The 21203-nt window shown below is 41.9% G+C and overlaps 1 protein-coding gene across 3 annotated transcripts; it reads right to left on the bottom strand.

The window, feature by feature from the left end:
* Positions 1–397: 397 nt before the first annotated feature.
* Positions 398–19661, bottom strand: LOC141557779 (SEC14-like protein 2). Of its 3 annotated transcripts, XM_074294008.1 has the most exons (10): positions 19566–19661; positions 17687–17762; positions 14692–14735; positions 10496–10591; positions 8854–8914; positions 8411–8494; positions 4420–4526; positions 4197–4336; positions 3898–4067; positions 398–2380 (listed from the first exon to the last, which is right to left on the bottom strand). In XM_074294008.1, the coding sequence occupies exons 1-10, from the start codon at positions 19617–19619 to the stop codon at positions 2268–2270; spliced, it is 945 nt and encodes a 314-aa protein (XP_074150109.1). In that variant the 5' UTR covers positions 19620–19661; the 3' UTR covers positions 398–2267. The 3 variants fall into 3 exon arrangements, with proteins under 3 accessions (XP_074150109.1, XP_074150098.1, XP_074150119.1); XM_074293997.1 differs by lacking the exons at positions 14692–14735; positions 17687–17762; positions 19566–19661 and adding exons at positions 13275–13463; positions 13590–13646; XM_074294018.1 differs by lacking the exons at positions 3898–4067; positions 17687–17762; positions 19566–19661 and adding exons at positions 13275–13463; positions 13590–13649 and having other exon boundaries at positions 2365–2380; positions 14692–14703.
* Positions 19662–21203: the final 1542 nt, after the last annotated feature.

The raw sequence follows: 21203 nt of genomic DNA, 5'->3' as shown, positions 1-21203 counted from the left end.
TGAGGATAAAAAGAGGGTAACGCTGAAAGAGAATATTCCAGCAGACAGAGTTTTCTAATATGCCATAGATGGCATATTAGCTCCTCTGTGAGGAGTAAGTTTAAAACTGGCTCTCTTATAATAGAAGCCTTTGGCTACAAGCTGAGGGCAGTTCTTGATGGGGCTGGGTTTCAGCCAGAGCTGGAATTGAACAGAAAATCTTAGAATTGAATGGGTGTTTCTCCAACTCAATGGAGTTAGAATCTCCAACTCAGGACTCAACCAGCCCTACCTAGATAATAGAATGAAGCTGTTTATGCTTGGGCAGGGTCTTTACAGTGGCAGGATTAAAGGAGAAAATCTCCTTGAAGGAGTTTTAGAGAGTTTCAGGGTCCCTTTATCAATATGACCAAACAGTTCTAAAAATATTTATTTACTATTAACAATCATATAAAGGAATGCTTCAATTCATTGATAGAAAAAAAATGCAAATTAAAATCATCCTAAGCTATTACCTCACAAACAGCAAATTTTTAAAAAATGAAAAAGGATGATAACAATATTTAAAGATCATGGGAAGAAAGGCACACTACTGCATTATTGGTGGAGTTGTGAATTAGTATGACCATTTTGAAAAGCATTTAGAATAATGTAAAGTGTCTAAATCCTCTATACTCTTTGACCAAGATTTTTCACTGCTTGGCACATACTTCAAGGTTATCAGTGAAAAGAAAGTCCCCAGATAGACCAAAATATTTATAGTGACACTTTTTGAGTGGTATCCAAGAACAGGAAACAATGCAGATGCTCATTGATTGAGAGACTTTGTAGTACATGAATATAACCAAATATTACTGTGTTGTCAGAAATTACAACTGTGATGATTTCAGAGAAACATAAAAAGAGCTATATAAACTGATATAGTATGAGCTCTTTGAAAGAGTCCAAAAATGTTTTTAAGAGCCTACTATGTGCCCGGAACTGTTAAACATTGGGATCCAAATCTGAAAAAGAAACATACTCTCTGTCCAAGACATTTACTGTCTCACAGGGGGAACAACACGTATAAGGAATCTGATAGAGCTGGACTGGGGTCATCTTTAAGTGACCCTCCAATCTTCGAAAGAAGGAGGTAAAAGGTCCTGAGGATGTTGAGGATATTGCTGGGTTATGAAGACCACAGCTGCTGCCATTTTGATAGAATAGTGAGTTTCCTGGAGGCTCAATAGAAACAATATTCACAATGACTGCAACAATGTAAATAGAAAAAGCCATCACCATAAAACAAACTAAAGTAGATGTTGCAAAATTACAAGGAACAAGCATTGCCTCAATGAAGAGATAGGACGAAACATACTGTCTCCTTTGCAGAAATGGGAGGTCCTTAAATAGCAAAGTAGCCAAATGAGCTCAAATAAGCTAAAAGATATAAAGTTCTTTGCAAAAATGATTGTTCTCATTCCTTGAGCCTTTCACTTTCCTTCTGCTGTCCTTAAACACTGTTTATAGAACAATATGGGGGTATACTGGGTGTACTGATACGCATATTTATAGCTCTCAGTAAAAAATGTACAGATACTTAAATTTAATCTGTATTATTATGATGTCCTTAAGCCTAGACAATCAACAAAACAATAAATCAGGCCCTGATTGGTAGCAATTGCTGATTTTTACAGTGTAAAATTTCAGGGCTTCATAAATTTTTTCCACTCAAGAACCCTTTTCACTTGAAAATTTTTTATGTGACTCTAGGTATTTAAGTATATAAAATAGGTGTATAAACTAAACATGTACTGATAATAAATCATAATTCTGCAACCTCCACAATCGATTAAAGACTCTATTTGAGGTGGCAAACAGTTTTAGAAGCCAGCCAATGATCATGCTGAAATTTTTATTAGATACTCTTTAAAAATTATTTTTTCAACTTAACATTATTTTATTTTTTCCAATTACATAGTTTTTAAAGCTCCATATTTTTCTCCCTCCCTCATGTCTCTCTCTCCTCCCCAAGACAGCAAGCAATATGTTACACATATAGAATCATATTAAACATATTTCTACATCAGTCATATTGTGAACAGAGAATCAGAAGAAAACGGTTATCAAGCTGCTCTTTAGTAATGGCCCAACCTTCACATGGTGTTTTGGTCAAAAGTAGACCCCATGGCATATCTCATTGGTGGAGAAAACTACCCAGAGAACAAAAGGGGCCTCAAGTAGAGTCATCGAGAAATAATGGAGGTAAGGTTGGAAGGGGTAAAATGATGGCAAAGGTCAAACTTGTCCTACATTTTCTCAATTTTCTCTTTAATGGTTTTGTCAGGGAGTAAGACTTCCACTGTGTAGCTGACTTTCTTGGAGTGGATCAAGCTGTAGGTATTGTCAAATCTCAGGACATCTGCAAGGAAGACAGACATGCAAAGTTATACTTTCTGTGCCTCCTCATTGCCTAAGCATCTCACTCTGACATTCAAGGACCCCTCAATCTGCCTTCAATGTACCTTTCAAATCCTTCCCTTAAGGGGTTTCATATAGAAGGAGTTGATCAGAGAACCCTTGTACCAAATGAGTTTCCCCAGACGCATTTGAGGAAATTACAGGATGAAAGATACAGGTGATGGAGACAATGAAGGGCTAAGATTTTGTTTCTTTCAGGTGTTGCATTCATAGCTTCCAAATTGCATCAACCCTGGAGTGGCTCCTGCCCAGCAGGATAGTGATCCATTCTCAGACTTTGGAGGTTGAAAAGCTGGGAGTGGCCCATTTGCACCTTGCAAAGGGTTTTCTCCTTGCAGCCTTGAATGAGTCCAATGCAGAGAAGCATTTCTCCTGCTCAGCCATTTTAAGATGGTGAAGAAAGTCAAACTGATTGCGCTATAGGGTGGCCAGTTACTGAAAGATCCGCCATACTGATGGGGTCTTAGAAGGTCCAAACTAGCTCTAAGAAAATTACTTCTCTCAGGTGAAAAGAAAGATGGCAGTGGAGGAAGATGGGTTCCATAGGTTCCATGGCCTTCTCTATCCCTAATCTAAATATCCAGCCCCATCTTAGTTCCTGACCTCCAGTATCACATCATCAACTTCCTGCCTGGGGTCTTTAGCTGGATGTCTCATAGACATCTGAAACTCAGCACATCCCAAACTGAATCTATCATCCTTCCTCATAAGCAAGACCTTCCCTCTCTCAGCCCTTGGCATTCCCTGGTTGTCTTTCACATCTGGAAAGCTCTTTCGCCTCACATCTCTGTCTTGGCTGCCCTGACTTCCAAGTCTCAGCTAAATTTCCATCTTCTCCAAGAAGCCTTTGCCCATCCTCTTGATCTGATTTCCCTCTTTCTATTGATTATCTCTATTGATTCTGTCTGGAGCTTGTTTGCATATATTAAATTGTGAGCTCCCCAAGGACAAGGGCTATCTTGGACCTTTCTTTGTCTTCAGTGCTTATCCCAGGGCCAGGAACACTGTGCTTAATAGATGTTGTTTGATTGACTGACTAGTTTAGTAATCTTGTCCAAAAAGGAAGCTCTAGCAGTCCAGGATGCCATGCTGGCTCTTTGTAAACCCCACGTCTCTTTCTTTCAATCTTTCTTTTCCATCTTTCAGTGACTGGCCACCCTATAGCTCAATCAGCTTGACTTTCTTCACTATCCTAAAATGGGTAAGCAGGAGAAATGCTTCCCTGCATTGGACTCATTCAAGTTTGCAAGGAGAAAACCTTTTACAAGGTGCAATATGGGATATTCACCAACCACATCTTTAATGATCCTCTCAGGGATTTCTCCAAGAGCTGAAGGCAAGCTCACTACTCAGGGGTTGCAAACTGTCCACTTCCCTTTTAACAGATCAGGACATTTTCCCTCCTCCTTCCTTAAGATATCTTTCCCATTTCCATGACCTTTCAAATAAGTCACTCACAGACTCCTTGTTCAGCACAGGTGAGGGTCCCATCCTCAGGGACCAGGGGAGAGCTGAACTTCTGGCTGGGCACCACCTCGACCATCTCCTTTGCTCTCTGTCGCTCCCCCATCTTAGTCTTCAGGTAAATCCCGACACCAATGTCTGGCCCATCCAAGAGGAACTGCCATCTGCAGTGGGAGAAATGTTGCTTCCTCTTCCCAAATGATCTGCCCTTGGAGGATTCGGCCCCCAGACTCCTGCCCACATATACCTACAGCTCTCTTGGAAGGGGAAGGAGAATCCTGGCAGAACCCTACCTCAAGATGCAGCCAGGAAAGAGGATCTCAATCTCCACTTGGTGGGAGGAGCCCCGATTGATAGACACTGTATGCTCATATTGCATTTTCATCTGGTTCTGCAGGTAATATTTCTTGGGGACCACACCCCCATATCGAATCTGCCAGAAGAGAATGTGATGACCTTAGGCCTGATGGATCTGCCCTCAAGATCTATTCCACTCAGCCCCTGGGGGTTCCTTACCTTGGTCAGATATTTGGGGTTCCCATCAGGGTCTGTTAGGGTTCCCCCATACTCTGCAGGCAACTGGTCAGGGTCTACAAACTTCTGCAAGTCCTCCTTCCAGTTTGCTTATGGGAAAGAAAGAAGATTGTTGGGTGAGAGGGGGAATAAATTCCCAAAAGAGATGAGTAACAGGGACAATGAGGGAGACAGTTCAAACTTTCTGCAGAATGCAACCCTGATGAGCTGGCCACTTAGTTCAAATGCCAAATGCATGCTTGCCTAAAAGCCAATTTTGTGGAAAACTCACACAAAGCAAGTGCTCACATGATGGTCAGAAGAAGCCATACAAGGACACTCTCAAAGTCTCTCTTAAGAACTTACATGTGAATTCTACCAAACATTTAAATTACATGTGAATTCTACCAAACATTTAAAGAACAACTAACTCCAATGCTATATAAACTATTTGAAAAAATAGGGATTGAAGGAGTCCTACCAAATTCCTTTTATGACATTGACATGGTACTGATACCTAAACCAGGTTGATTGAAAACTGAGAAAGAAAACTACAGACCAATCTCCTTAATGAATACTGATGCTAAAATCTTAAATAAGATATTAGCAAAAAGACTCCAGAAAATTATCCCCAGGATAATACACTATGACCAAGTGGGATTTATACCAGGAATGCAGGGCTGGTTTAATATTAGGAAAACTATTAGTATAATTGACCATATTAATAATCAAATTAATAAAAGCCATCATCTCAATAGATGCAGAAAAAGCATTTGATAAAATCCAACACCCATTCCTACTAAAAACGCTTGAGAGTATAGGAATAAATGGACTATTCCTTAAAATAATAATGAGCATATATTTAAAACCGTCAGTAAACATCATATGTAATGGCGATAAACTAGAACCTTTCCCTGTAAGATCAGGAGTGAAACAAGGTTGCCCACTATCACCATTACTATTCAACATAGTTCTAGAAACGCTAGCCTAAGCAATAAGAGCAGAGAAAGAGATTCAAGGAATTAGAGTAGGAAATGAGGAAATCAAATTATCACTTTTTGCAGATGACATGATGGTATACTTAGAGAACCCCAAAGACTCTGCTAAAAAGCTATTAGAAATAATTCAGAATTTTAGCAAAGTTGCAGGATACAAAATAAATCCACATAAATCCTCAGCATTTTTATACATTACCAACACAATCCAACAGCAAGAGATACAAAGAGAAATTCCATTCAAAATAATGGACGATACTATAAAATATTTGGGAATATATCTACCAAAGGAAAGTCAGGAATTATATGAGCAAAATTACAAACACTTGCCACAAAAATAAAGTCAGATTTAACAATTGGAAAGACATTCAGTGCTCTTGGATAGGCCGAGTGAATATAATTAAGATGACAATACTCCCTAAACTAATCTATTTATTTAGTGCTATACCAATCAGACTCCCAAGAAACTATTTTAATGACCTATAAAAAATAACAACAGAATTCATATGGAACAACAAAAGGTCGAGAATTTCAAGGGAAGTAATGAAAAAAAAATTAAATGAAGGTGGTCTAGCTGTACCTGATCTAGAACTATATTATAAAGCAACAGTCACCAAAACCATTTGGCATTGGCTAAGAAATAGACTAGTTGATCAGTAGCATAGGTTAGGTTCACAGGGCAAGATAGTGAATAAAAATATCAATCTAGTGTTTGACAAACCCAAAGATCCCAACTTTTGGGATAAGAATTCATTATTTGACAAAAACTGCTGGGAAAACTGGAAATTAGTATGGCAGAAATTAGGTATGGACCCACATTTAACATCACATACTAAGATAAGATCAAAATAGGTCCAAGATTTAGGCATAAAGAACGAAATCATAAATAAATTGGAGGAACATGGAATGATTTACCTCTCAGACTTGTGGAGGAGGAAGGAGTTTGTGTCCAAGGGAGAACTAGAGACCATTATTGATAACAAAATAGAACATTTTGATTACACCAAATTAAAAAGTTTCTGCACAAACAAAACTAATGCAAACAAGATTAGAAGGGAAGTAACAAAGTGGGAAAACATTTTTACAGTTAAAGTTTCTGATAAAGGCCTCATCTCCAAGATATACAGAGAATTGACTTTAATTTATAAGAAATCAAGCCATTCTCCAATTGATAAATGGTCAAAGGATATGGACAGACAATTTTCAGATGATGAAATTGAAACTATTTCCACTCATATGAAAGTGTTCCAAATCACTATTGATCAGAGAAATGCAAATTAAGACAACTCTGAGATACCACTGTACACCTGTCAGATTGGCTAAGATGACAGGAACAAATAACGATGAATGTTGGAGGGGATGTGGGAAAACTGGGACACTGATGCATTGTTGATGGAGTTGTGAAAGAATCCAACCATTCTGGAAAGCAATCTGGAATTATGCCCCAAAAGTTATCAAAATGTGCATACCCTTTGACCCAGCAGTGCTACCACTGGGCTTATATCCCAAGGAAATACTAAAAAAGGGAAAGGGACCTGTATGTGCCAAAATGTTTGTGGCATCCCTTTTCGTAGTGGCTAGAAACTGGAAAATGAATGGATGTCCATCAATTGGAGAATGGTTGGGTAAATTATGGTATATGAAGGTTATGGAATATTATTGTTCTGTAAGAAATGACCAACAGGAGGAATACAGAGAGGCTTGGAGAGACTTACATCAACTGATGCTGAGTGAAACGAGCAGAACTAGGACATCATTATACACTTCAACAATGATACTGTACGAGGATGTATTCTGATGGAAGTGGATATCTTCAACATAGAGAAGAGCTAATCCAATTCCAACTGATCAATGATGGACAGAATCAGCTACACCAGAAAAGGAACACTGGGAAATGAGTATAAACTGTGAGCACTGTTCTGTTTTGTTTTGTTTTTCTTCCCAGATTATTTTTAGCTTCCAAATACAATTCTTCCTTTGCAACAACAACAACAACAAAATTCAGTTCTGCACATCTATATTGTACCTAGGATATACTATAAGATATTTAATATGTATGGGAATGCCTGCCATCTAGGGGAGGGGGTGGAGGGAAGGAGGGGAAAAACTCAGAACAGAAGGGAGTACAAGGGATAATGTTGTAAAAAAAATTTACCTATGCATATGTGCTGTCAAAGAAAATAATTATAAAAATTAATAAAAAATAAAAAATATTAAAAAAAAGAACTTTGGAATCGACTATGTGATATGAAAGACATTGGCACAGGACTACCCAGCCAGCATGGCAGGCCCTAATCAGAGAAGGTGATGTGCTCTATGAGCAAAGCAGAATTAGCTCAGAAGACATGAGAGATGCACAAAATTAGAGAATCCACCTTAAATGTTCATAGGGGCTATTTGTGTCCAACTGTGTCAGGCTTTCTGCTGACCACTGTCTCACATCTTCAGCAGACTACTGAACATCTCAAACTTCATGTCCCATAGGCATCTGAAATTAAAGGTGGTCATGGACTTTCCAGAGTTCTATTTCTAGACATTTGTAGTCCTTGTAAAGTCTTTCTCAGGTCTCAATTTATCTAGGGCAACACCCATTCAGTGAATTAAAATTAGATAAAAAATGAAGCAAAAAATGACCTTGTCAAGTGGGGAGGGGAAGAGAGGGAAAAACAGGAGAGGACAGGAGAGGAGAGGAGAGGAGAGGAGAGGAGAGGAGAGGAGAGAGGATAGGAAAAAACCTTTAGAATCTCTGCCCAGAACAGAAAATTGCTGAAGTTGGACTTCAGGGGATGGAATGACAAAGAAACATAAAACAAATCCACCCAGGCTAAGTGACACCTAAGCTTTCTTCTCTAATTATTAACTAAACTTTTCCAAGTCTGACTTGATCCATTGTTCTTTATCTACTCAAAAATAACCCAAATGGTGAATTTTAATTTACAATCTTCATCCATTCAATAACAAGCCTTGAAAAAAAGCTGGTAGGGTCAGGATTCACTCACCTCCCAGAATAGCAAACTTTTTGCCTGTTTTCTCTGAAATGAAGGGTTTGATCAAGTTGTAGACTACAGGGAACAGTTTAGGAGCTGAAAAAGATGGAGATAACTTGAGATTATGGTCAGAAAGAGAAGATAATTCTGAATAAGTTCAGGGAAGCCCTGGCTGAGCATGAAAGCTACTGGCACCAGCTATGGGGTATAAGTATCTCATATCACCTGCAGTTACTCTGTAAATTCAATCATCCTGGTCCTGTTGTCTTGAGTTTCCTTGAAAGGCGTGAATCTAAAATAAGACCTTTAGGGGTTTTGATGTCAAATTTAATGGGAGTATGTTCCCATTATTTGCTGAGGCCTGGCAAAGTCCAGCAGGTGCCACCTTGAATTTGTCCCATGCCCCGCTTGCCCTCTTGCCCATACCATTCCAACCCCTGTTACTGCTGACTTACCTTTCACAACAATAAGACTCTTGATGGTCTCAGGAAAATTGTTGTCAAGTATGGAGAAAAACTGCAAAGTCAAGATAAGCCTTCTTATGGCATTCCTTATATCAACTAATGTCCACTTCCTAGAGACCTCTGGGAGAGAATCAAGATTTCCCTCCCCAGGAGTCTTCAGAGCTCCCATTGAGAACCCAAGTTACCCTACAGTACCCTACAGTACCCTACTGTGCTGGGCCTGGATTGTCAGTCGGGACATCACTCCCTGGTCTACCACTGCCTCAGCTTCCAATGCTGAGAAGAGTTCTGTAATTTCCCAGGAATTAGAACTAGGAAAGCCCTTAGAGACCAAAACTCTACTTTTATGGATGATAGAATAGAAAGCTTGGCCAAAAAGGATTGGAAATCAAGGGGGATGCTCATCAATTGGGGAATAATTGAATAAGCTGTGATATATGAATGGAATGGAATGCTATTATTAATATAAGAAATTATGAGCAGGTGGATTTCAGAAAAACCTGGAAAGACTTGCATGAACTGATACTGAGTGAAGTGAACAGAACCAAGGGAACATTGTACACAGTAACAACAACATTGGATGATTGATAGATTGTGCTCTTCTCAACAAATGATCTGAGACCCTTCTAAAAGACTCATGATAGAAAATGGTATCCACATCCAGAAAAAAGAACTATAAAGTCTGAATGCTGATTGAAGATGACTGTTTTCACTTATTTCTTTTTTTTTCATAGTTTCCCCCTATTCTGATTTTTCTTTCATAACATGAGTAATGTGGAGATATGTTTTGCATGTATTTAACCTATATCAGATTGTCTTAAGTACAGGTAATTGGAGGGAGAAAAAATGGAAATAAAAATCTTATAAAAGTAAATATAAAAAACAAATTTAATAATAATAAAAAAGACTTGGCCAAAGTCATTTTGAAGAGTGAGTTTCCCAGATGACGTCACATCAAAGGCTTTTTCTGTGTCCAATCAAGAATTCCCTTTATAACATTCTTGACAAGTGATCATCTGGCTTCTGCTGGATGGAGAACTCACTACCTGCCAAGCATCCCTCTCCACCTTTGGACAGCTCTCGTTGTCAGTAAGTTTTCTCTGATATCAAGGCTAAGTTTTTTGTTTTGTCTTGTCTTTGTTACAATTTCCAATAATGAAGAGAGCAAAGATAGATCTGGAATGTTTGCTGTAAGCTACCAATCCAGCATTCTCTCTTCCTCATCTTGTGACAGATCATTAGATCCCAAAAGAAGCACCCTTAGAGACTTCGAGATTACAGGGTTTAGAACTGGAAAACACTGTTTCCTTTATTTTACAGATCTGTAAACTGAGGCCCAGAGATATTAAGTAGGTGATTTACTTGAATTCTGGGTTATGAATTCAGGTACTTTAAGCCCTAGATTGGTGTTCTTTCTGCTAAACCAGAGCACTTCTGCCCACTCATTTAGTCCCCCCAAACTTCAACATGATTTTCCCTGATATAGAATTGTTTTTGAGTCAAAGTCCTCACTATGCTGTGAGTTCAGAACCCTGGTCCCCAGCTTCACCCCAGTGTGCTTTAGGATCCTGGCTCTCCCCAGCTGAGCTGACATCGACTCTCTCCTCCCCCCGAGTGCCCTTTCCCTCCTCACCTCCTGGTAGACTTCTGTAGCTGGCTTCCAAAAGTGTTTCAGGCCTAGATTCTCCAGGTCAAATATTATAATGAACGTTTCGATCTTCTTTCCCAGCTGTGCAGACAGAAGGAAGAAGACAGGGCCATTAATCTGCCAGGGGCAGCCAACTGGGGACATTATTGGAGACATTACTAGGGAACTGTTAGCGTCCATCCAGGTTACCCACATTCACAGAGTCAGAGCTGGGAGGGCCTGTGGAGGACCTCCAGAAAGAGGGTCAACCCTCCATCAAGTTAGCTTTGGAAGGGACAGTAAAGAGCTTCTTATTCCGTTTCCTTATTTGGGGACAGGGAATCTGGGGCCTGGTGAGCTTAAGGGTAGCCACGTGTCCCAGTAGATAGAGAGATGAACCTCATTGTCACTAAGTGATTTCAACTCACTTTGTTCTTTGGACTTCGTGACTAAAAAAAGGCAGTTGGACTCAGAGGTCCCTTTCACATCTAAGCTGACTTGCCTGGTGGAGTTCATAAAGCCCATAATGCACATGGCCATGAGCAACAAGTTACCGAGTCCTGCGAGTTTGGGTCCTGACAGAGGTGATGAAGCTTTTGTTGAGTCTCTCTATTCACGTTCAACTCTTCATGATCACATGTGATTTGCCATTTTTTTCTCCAGTCCATTTTACATATGAGGAAACTGAGGTAAAGTGATTTGCCCAGGGTCACACAGCTACTATGTGAGACTGGATTTGAACTCATGAAGATGGATCTTCTTGGTTCCAAGCTCAGTGCTCCATGAACTGTGTTGCCATCTAGCTGCCCTCTGGTGCAGGTAGCCCATGGAGAATGGAGACTGGAGCCAGCTGATGAGGGATTTTCCATTTTTAATCATTTTGAGTACATAACTAATGGTGACTTCTAAAGTTTATTGAACCTGAGGACCAGTTCTATCTCTAGGGGAAGAAAGAAATTGGAGCCAGTGAGGCAATAGGCTCACGGGTAGATGGAGCACCACCCAGTGGCCCACTCCCAGCTGTCTAGGTAAGAGATGCTCTCTCTGGAGAGAAGGGACCGAGATGGTCACAATCGTCAAGGAGAGAATCTTTTAGCACTGAGCCAGTTCTAACAATTAGAAAAGGTATTTAGGAAGCAGTTACTGCTCATGGATCAGTGCCAGGAGCTGTAGGGATTATAAAGCCCAGATCCCGCTCTCCCAGAGATCAGACTGACACTGCCCTGCTCAATAACCCTCCAGGGCTCCCTGCTATCTCCTGGCTTAAAAAACAAAACTCTGGTATTCAAGGTCTCCCAGAATCTGGCTCTAACCTTTGCATCCTCAGCTCTGCTGTTCTGCTCTGAACAAGCAGGACCCTCCTCTTCTCCTCTGTCCTCAATGTCTTCTCCACTTAGCTCACCCCTCCACACACACACACACCCCGTTTGTAGCTGCTGAAATCCCTCCCTCCCTTCAAGGCTGAATCAGCTTCCAAAGCCATGGTCTGAATTTGCTTCCTCAAGTACCACAGAACTGCCTGGCACATTTCTCCACCCCGATCCTTGTGCTATACTTGGATAGCACAAGCCTTGGCTGCTCTCTCTAGCCACCAATGGTCTCTCAAGCACCAGGGTCACTGGGCTCTCCCATAGTGCTCAGATTGCTTACACCCCCTCCTCCTGCTGGATCCCCCTCCTCCTGCTGGATCCCCCTCCTCCTGCTGGATCTCCCCTCCTCCTGCTGGATCCCCCTCCTCTTCCTCCTGCTGTACCTTCCCAGTCTCCTGTCCTACCCCCACGGCTAGATTTTGGGTCCTTTTCTCTGATCTTTCCCTAGTAATGTCTCCAATAATGTCCCCAGCTCTCAGGGACTGGGCTGTCCTTTCTCTCTGTTAGATGGGAGCCCCCCAGGACAGGAAGGGGGACAAGTTTGTGTCTCTATGTATCCCTCTGCTTTTTAGAGGTGCTTGATGGCTTCTGGTCTCACAGACTTGCTGCCGGAGTCCCACAGCGAGAAAGCTGCACAGCCTGGATGGATCCCAGATGTTCTGTGCCATTGTTTTCCACCTGATTCTGCTTGGGAGGAATTGCTCCTGTTTTGTAATCCCGGTTCTATTCTTGGGCCAAGGATGCCTTTCAGCCTTGTAGGAGGCAAGTGGGCACCAGGGAGTCTTGAACAGGCACCTTACAGCACCGAGTCAGCCTTCAGAGGTGAATGGCTTGCTCTCTGACCTTGCAGGGGCAGCTGGACCCAGACAGGGAATGTTTCTTAGTCAGGGGGAGGGGAGGAGAAGAAAGGGTTTGTTCCCAATTCCCAGTTTCCATGGAGTCCCATTTTCTTCCATCTCGGATGCTAGCCTTCCTATTTTCTGTACTTCCCAACCTATAAAAGATGCTGTTACCTCCATAATCAGGTCCTAACTTTGCGGAGAAATTCAGATTCTATTTATTGGTAAATTCCCATTTCACTAATAAATTGATTGTGCTGGAAGTTTCTGCCTCAGTCTACCTTCATTTTTATGAGCCCACCTCTCCTGTCTCCATCCCCAGGATTCTTTCCAGCTGATGCTTTCCCTGCCATACAAGGGTCATAGATGGAAAAAAGGGTTTAAAGACAGTCCCTTTGAGTTGTCACCTTTTAATCCTTTAAGAGCCCCTGTGTGATTCAGGACTTGAGAAGGTACAGTGAGGGTCTATAGCCCCAGGATTAATGAGCTGAGGTAGCAAGATTTTCTTCCTCCTTGGTCCTCTTTTAGGACCTTTCTCCCTTCCTCTCCGGCCTCTCCCAGGGGGCTTTCTCTCACCCTCTCACTCTGTAGCTCACATTCCCGAAGGAGGATCATCAAGGTCTGGATGCCTTTCCTGATCGTGTTTGTTTTGCCACTAGAAAGAATCAGGCCTTTGGGATCCAAGGAGCCAGCGTTGTCAAGCCACACGGGGCAGCCCTCCCGGTCATACCCGCTCAAGCCGCCTGTGTCGTATAACTGGAGGACCTGCGCACAGAGGAAGCGGCCGCCATCACCCTCAAGGTTGTGGAGATTGTTCATGATATAGATCAGGCAGGTGGAAGAGAGCCAGGTGGAGCTGGGGATCTGGGCATGGGGTTAACCCAAGCTCACCTCAGGGGGCTTCCAGTCCAAGATGTTGTCCAGGTCCTCTTGCTTCCGGAATACCATGTGCTACCAAGAGAAATAGGATGGTCCCAACCAGGACTTCCTGGGCAGCCCCAGGGCAGGATCTAATGGGCAGAGCTCAGAAGGACACAGAGTCAGAGCTGGGAGGACCCTGACACAGGAGATGGCAGACCTGGGAGGAATCCTCACAAAGGGCTTTAGGACCTGGGATGTTGGAGCTAGCCAAGGCTCTCAAAAAGGACTGTAGAACGTAAGATGTCAGTTCTGAAGGACTCAACGTGAAAATGCTCTCTACCTCTGAGAGAGAGCTGGTGAATCTGAGTGAAAATTCTTTATTTTTCTTGCCTTTTTTTTTTCTTCTTGTAGCATGGCTAATATGGAAACTCTTCTTAATGAATGAGAGAAGAATCGAAGGGAGAGAATTAAAACTCACAATTTAAAAAATGCTAAAATTAAATAATGATTGTTTAAAGAGAGTATTCTGTATCAGAGTGGAGAACCTTTAACCTAGAATATCCAGCGGGAGGCAGCTGATTCAACACCTTCCTCATACAGTTGGGAAAACTGAGGCCCTTAAAAGGAAATTGACTGTCCCAAAGTCACATGACTGGGAAACAGCAGAGCAATCATTCCAACCTAAGTCCTCTTTCCAATACATGTGGATCATTTAGTCCAACTCCCTCATATTACAGAAGAGGCAATCAAGACTCTGATATGTGTAGCCAAAGTGAAAAAAAAAAATTGGGTAAACCATGAATTTGAACCTGGGACTCCAGACTCTCAGTGTAGGCTTTCCCTTGCCTCCCTCCCTTTGGTGGGATAGGTCTTACTCCATGGCTGGGCTCTGGCAACTTAGAACATCCTGGCATCCTCCACTTGGGTTCTCTTCCCACCCTAATAGGAGTGCTGGGAAAGGAGGCAAGTTTCAAGAGCCTTTGGAAGGCCACTAATGAATAGGGAATTTTGGCTGAGGCTGGAAGGGAAGAAGAGATGGAGGGAAAGGAAAAATTCAGCAGGGGGTGTGCAAGGTACACTCAATCGGCTATCCTGGCCTGGGGTCCAAGAGGGCAAAGGGCTGGGGGCTCACCTTCCGGAGCATGTCCTCAGATTTCTGCAGGTCAAAACTTCGAGCTGCAAAAGAGGCAGGATCAGGCTGGGGGATGGGGCAGGGAGACCCGGGGGACCCAGACCCAACTTCTCCACCAGTCCCTCAGCATATCCCAGACCTCACTCTATGAAGCCTGTGAATGAAAGCTTTTAGTGAACACTGAGAACACTGAAGCATGGGAAAGTGGGGGCACAGTATTATGTGCCTAAATTTCTGTGGGTTATAGTGAGGCTAAAGCAACGTCTGCTGGGATTTCCCAAAGGGAAATGCCTTACATGGTTGTCAAAGTTCCTCCAGAGTCAATGATGATGGGGAATGTATGACTGTTCTTTCTTCTCCGGTGTTTATTCCCCATCATTTTGCCACTGAGACTGAGTCCATATCCTGTAGCAATAGTTCCCAAACTTCTTGGTCTCAGGACCCATTTAAACTTTTTTTTTTTATTTTCCTGAGGCAATTGGGGTTAAGTGACTTGCTCAAGGTCACACAACTACTAAGTATTATCTGAGGTCAGATTTGAACTCAGGTCCTCCTGACTTCAGGGCTGGTGCTCTATCTAGCTGCCTTTTAAACTCTTAAGTTATTGAGGCCATCCAAAGAACTTTTGTTTAAGTTATTTATATTGATCAATACTTGCCATACTAGAAATCTTAGAATTATTGTTTAAGAATTAAACATCTTAGAATTATTGTGAACATAGTTTTGATTTTGGACACTCTGAAGGAGTTTCCTGGACCCTACAATTTTTCTGGAGGTTTGAGTCCTTTTATCTCTGAAAGTTTATTCTAGGGCTTTACTTTTCTCATTGGTCAGTGTCTTACCTGCTTCATTATTTCAGAGAGGTCCCAGGCATTCTTCACTGTCCTCCCAACTGCCTGGTTTTCTCTCACTAATCACCCACTTGCTATGATGTATATAACATAATCTTCTCTTTCTTTGCCCTTTTCCACCTCACCTAGTTCTGGAACCATGACAAAATTAACTCTGTCACTGTTCCTGGATGGGGCATGTCAATCTAGTGCCCTATAATCCTATTCACCATTCTTGTTGTTTTCCAGATCAAAATATCCCTCCCAAGTCATCACTTCCTTATATCTAGTATCTGATTTCTTCCATTACAATGTACCCTCCTTGAGAGGAGGGAATACCTTTGCTTTTTAAAAAATCCCTTGAATTTAATACTTAATAGATACCTATTATAAATATCTAGCTATTAGAAAGGTAATAGATACCTATTATAGTTATCAAGAAATAAGTAATAAATAAATAATAGATACTTGTTATTTATTACCTATTAAGTTCCTTTTCCTACAATTCTTTATTCTCTGGCTTTTCTCTTTCAAACCACTGTCTCTAAACAGCTATGACTACATAGGTGTATTCTTAGCCTGAGCATGCTCATTGCTGAGCTGGTTAGTGACAATTCTTCTGCATTGTGAGATGATGGTTCTGTTATTTAGACATCTGTAGGAGCTCTCTCTCCAATAGAATCCAATAAATATTTATTAAATTCCTACTGTGTGATAGGTTAATAATGGCTTATCCAGATGAAAATGGCATTCCTCAAAACACAGAGGAACCAACAATTGTGATTTTTTTCATCTGCAAAAAACTGAGTATTAGAGTGCAATCATGAGTACATGGGGCACACTCAGAGATTGTGGGAGGGCAGAAAGGATAGGCAGGTATATTCTGAACTGTACCTCCTAGTTAGTGAAAGCATTTTCCCAAAACTCCATAAGGAAAAGATGAGAACCTGTGGGGAAAACTCAGTGAGGAGTCTGGGAAACTGAGGAGTAATACAATAGGAAAAACAAAGATAAATAATTCTGATAGGAGGGTAAGGTGTCATTTGAACCAATGACTGATATGGTTGGAGAGAGAACTTGTTAGCCCACTGAGATTTCAGAAAAGCCTGGAAGCAAGGGCAGAAGACAAATACAAAAATTGTTGCACCATACTCTAAAAATAATGTCAGTAGTGCTTAACAAAATCAGAATAACTGATGAGAAATGCTAAGGACAAGAAAGATTTTTTTAAAGCTTACTTCTACTCCTATTACTATTATTGCTGCTGCTGCTGCTGCTATTGCTCCTACTGAGTTCTAACACTTATTATTACTACTACTACTGAATATTACTATTATTGCTACTGATTATTGTACATTGCTTCTACTACTATCACTACTACAATTGACTGTTATTCCCTCTCCTACAATAGTCCTACTCATATTGAAGATTACTATTGCTGTTACTGCTGTGGTTATTGTTACTGCTATGAGTGAATATTACTACTGACTACTATTACTACTACTCCTACTGATGACTACTATTACTCTTACTGCTGTTGCTATTGTCTTTGCTTTTTTCTTTTTAATTAGGTTTCTTGTAAATATTTGATTAGGGAGTTTTGTGTGCATAACCTTTCTTTCACTTTCTTTTATTTTATTGGATTGTTTAGTCCCTTTACATTTAAGGTTATGAGAACTAGGTTTATATTTTCTTCCATTTTAGTTTGCTTATGTTTTGTTTTTGTAATAAAGATTTATTCCTATTCTTTAAAGACATAACTTTATGTCTTCATGGGAAAAATGCTAGAATAAAAATAAGATGACCAGATATCCAGACTCAACTGAGACACTTGAGTGACCTAGGGCATGTCGTGAATTCAAAATCTTAAGGAGTAGAAGAGACTCTGGACACTCCCACATTTTTATCCCCATTTCCAAAAGGGGGATAATTCTATTGACTTTCCCCTCCTATTGACCTCTCAAGGTGATTGTTAACACCAAAGAAGATGATTTCCTTTATGAAAATAATCACAAGATCCCCCATTCCTGTTTTATTTTAATATTTAGAAGATACTTTCTCCACAAGCTCATTAGGAGGTAGTTGAGTAAAGGATAATTCAGATCTTATAGATGTTACTTTACCCCCAACCAAGATATATCCTCAGCCCCCTGTCACCATCTCACCTCGGAGCCAGCGAAGGAGGAAATAGTCATCAGGGTTGGGCAGGTCAGGCAGCACATCCTGGACATTTTTTCGGAACTGTGGAGAGGCAACTGGGTCAAGATCACTGAACCAGATCCCTAGGCCTGGATTCCTGCCTTGGGACCATCAATTTGATGGTGAAGGGTCTTGAAGTCTTGCCACAAGAACAGTGAAGGAACTGGTTTAAACCAGGGCAAGGGAGATTGGGAGGGAAGAATGATGGCTGTCTTCCCTCACTTGAATGGTTTTGTCATATAGAAGAAGAATTAGCCTGGTTCTGCTCAGCACCAGAAGATAGGAAGGACAAGGAGTAATAGGGGAAGGTTCACAGAGGCTGATTTTGACTCAGTCCCTTCAGGCTAAGACTGAGTCATCACTTGAATGGCACCCTGTGTATGTATTTTCTAGGCACTTTTTAATGTATACGTTGTCCCTTAAAAGGACGTGAGCATTGTCATGCCCTAGATTTAGAGATCTTATAGACACCATCAAGTGCAGACTTTCATTTTTACAAATGAGGAAACTGAGGCACCCTCCCAGGACCACACAGTTAGGAAGTATCTAAGCAGAATCGGAAGCCCCATATTCCTGAGCTCAAGCTGGCTGCCACAGATTCTTAATAAAGGTTGCTGAATAAAGGTTGACGGACGTTATCAAGGGGATTCTCTGGAGGTCTCTGGTCCCCTCTGACAATAAAATTCTGTGACTTGCCCCAGACTACTCAGCTAGTAAGTGGCAAAGCTGGGGCTGGAATCCTGATCTTCGAACTCCACGCATGGCCAGTGAAGGAGTAAAGAACAAGAAGGAGCAAGGTTAATTGGCTTCTTTGAAGTCATAAGCCAATCTATATGATCCCTTTCCCCCCAAGTCCCAGAGTTCTCTTTATTAGATCTCCCGACTAAGTAATTGGAAAAACTCAGGTGAGAGATGATGGACAAGGGCCAAGAATGTGGATGAAAAATGAATGAGGTGATATGAGAGCTACAGTGGGGGAAGGTTCGTCTGGCCCTCTGGGGAGGCTCCTGTCACCTTGAGACACTTCTGAACCTCTGGCCTGGGTTCCAAGCTTCAAAATTGGGGTTCCACCAGCAGGGACACTGAGGGCCAAGGAATCCTCTAAGCCATGGTTAGGGATCTAAGGAGAACTCTAACTAAAAACAAATTAATTTGTTCTGGACCAACCTCTGTACTCCAGTGCTATCCAAGCAAGGTTGGGCTACTTGTGGACGGATTCCCACTGGAAGTTTTCTGGAGAACAGATTTATTGCTAGAAGCCAATGAGTCCAAACTCTGCCTCTTCCTCCTGAATCCCCTCACCCAGGTTTTGGACAGGGGCACAGACTGCTCTGTCCTAGGTCATGGGAAGACATACTGCCCCATGTGCCGGGTGGGGAAAAGGGGCTCATTGCAGACCCAGTCTCCCTGTCAGAAACTCTTCCTGGGAGTATGAGGTAAGGGGTCAATTCAAAAGAAAGCAGTGGTCCTGAAGTCAGCGGACTGCTGGACACTGCCTGAGGACCTTTGGGCATTGTTACTTAGTCTCTTGGGCAGCAGTTTTCTCAGTAGAACATAAAGTGGACTCTGGGGTCCCTTTGAGGTCTGGGAGGCTATGGACAAAGCAAAGGAGCAGGAGCCTTAAATTCCAGCTGGAAAGGGCCAATCCCCTTTTTTAACAGAGAGGGAAACTGAGGCCCAGAGTAGGGAATGGGCTTCCTTTAGTCACACAGCCTCATAGGTTTCAAACCCAGCTCCCCAGACCCTTCCTTCAGTACAGGCTGGAGGCAGGGAAGGAAGGTAGGGAGTGAAGAAGGGATGGGAACCCATCCTGCTTCAGAGGGGGATGTCGGGGTAGGGGCTTACCTGGGCCAGAGCCTCCTCCTGCTGAGGGCTCAGGTCCCCAACCCGGCCACTCATGGTGCTGGCTGCAGCTGCCGTTCCTCTGGGCCAGGGCGGCCTTTTCTCTGGGCCAGAAGCGGGGGAGTTATCTCCCTCCTCCCCATCCCGGAGCCCAAATACAATTGGGTTGGGGGTGTGGCCTAAGGGGCAGGGAGATACAAGGAAGTCCTTGGGCCATCCTGGATTGGCACCTGCTGGTGCCAGCTGAGCCGCCTTTGTTCCCAGCCAGCTCCTTGGTGCCTCCACCCAACTCTTGAGTCAGGCAGGTACATACTCAAGTGTCTTTAACTATTTACAGGCTCTTCGGCTTATTCCCTTCGGAACAAAAGGCACAGAGGTGTCTCCAGCAGCCTCAGTTTCTTCATTTGTAAAACAGAGATTGATAATAACAAATTTTTAAAAAATATAATAGACAGAAGTCCTGAACATAGAACCTGGGCTGGAATCTTGACTTTTGTAAACTATGTAGTCCTGGTCCAATCACTGATTCACTTCCAGCCTCAGTTCTGTCATCTTTAAAATGGGAATATTATTAGCACTTAGCTCCCAGCATTGTGAGACAACATATGTGAAGTTTTTTTGCCAACTTTCAGGTGCTATAGAAAGTTAGCTAGTAGTTCATCAAATGAAAATTAAAAATAATTAAAATGAGAGAGTTAAATAATCTAAGTGATCTCTCTAGCCCAACTTTAAATCTAATGACCTATGAGCTTCAGTCCCTTCATAGAACCCAAGGTTTGGAAAGGATCTGGACAGCCATTAATCAGTCCAACTAGGACATGAACAAGAATCCCCAATAGAAGTCATCTAGTGCATCCATCATTCCAGCTGTGGGGGATATAACTTTCCCATACTTGCCAGGAAGAAAATCCTTTGTAAAGCAGAGCACTCTTGAGATATAAATCGCTATTATTATTATTATTGTCATCAAGATAGGGCCCTTACCTAGGATTTCATTGATACGGGGAGTTCCTGAATGAACACCCTCCTCATGGATGGTTGTGAAGGAAGGAAAATAATGGCCAGCACTTTATAAGTATTATCCCATTTGATCCTTTACAAAGACTCTGGGAAGGATTGCTACTGTTATCTATATTTTACAGTTGAGGGAACTGAGGCAGACAGAAGTTAAGTGACATGCACAGGATCACACGGCCGGTAAATATGTGAGCCTGGATTTGAACTCAGGTTATCTTGCACGCTTTAGCCACTGAATAGAGGAGTATTGTATCTGATGTTGGATGGTTGTTGTCCTTTGTTCTCAAAAAGGACGAATATGACATCACTGTGTTAGAATCCAGTTACAGGGAGTCTGAGTGTGGTTGATCAGACCAATATGGGCTCAAAATGTTTACCACAGGTCAGACACAAATAGCTCATATGAACACTTTGAGTAGCTTCTGTAACTTTGACATCTCATGTTTCTTTTGGGCTAATTCAATTCTGCTTTGTTCATAGAGTACGGCACCTTCTCTGATGAGGGCACAGCCTCCTGGGAGCTCCTGTGATGGGTCTCCCATGTCATATAATTGATTTTAAAGTTTTTTTTATTAAAGCTTTTTATTTGTGAAACATATAGGTGGATAAATTTCATCATTCATC

This window comes from Sminthopsis crassicaudata, chromosome 1 (genome assembly GCF_048593235.1).
Source record: "Sminthopsis crassicaudata isolate SCR6 chromosome 1, ASM4859323v1, whole genome shotgun sequence".
Lineage (NCBI taxonomy): Eukaryota > Metazoa > Chordata > Mammalia > Dasyuromorphia > Dasyuridae > Sminthopsis > Sminthopsis crassicaudata.
The sequence above is the reverse complement of the archived record's forward strand: the minus strand, read 5'-3'. Positions and strand labels throughout refer to the sequence as shown.

What these genes read in the sequence shown, in the direction of transcription:
- LOC141557779 (XM_074293997.1), bottom strand. Translation starts at nt 13,646, where the DNA reads ATGGTATTCCGGAAGCAAGAGGACCTGGACAACATCTTGGACTGGAAG. An exon ending in GAGTCTTATTGTTGTGAAAG is followed by an intron (nt 8,495 to 8,853) that starts GTAAGTCAGCAG and finishes CATCTTTTTCAG; the next exon opens with CTCCTAAACTGTTCCCTGTA. An exon ending in AAAGTTTGCTATTCTGGGAG is followed by an intron (nt 4,527 to 8,410) that starts GTGAGTGAATCC and finishes CTTTCCCATAAG; the next exon opens with CAAACTGGAAGGAGGACTTG.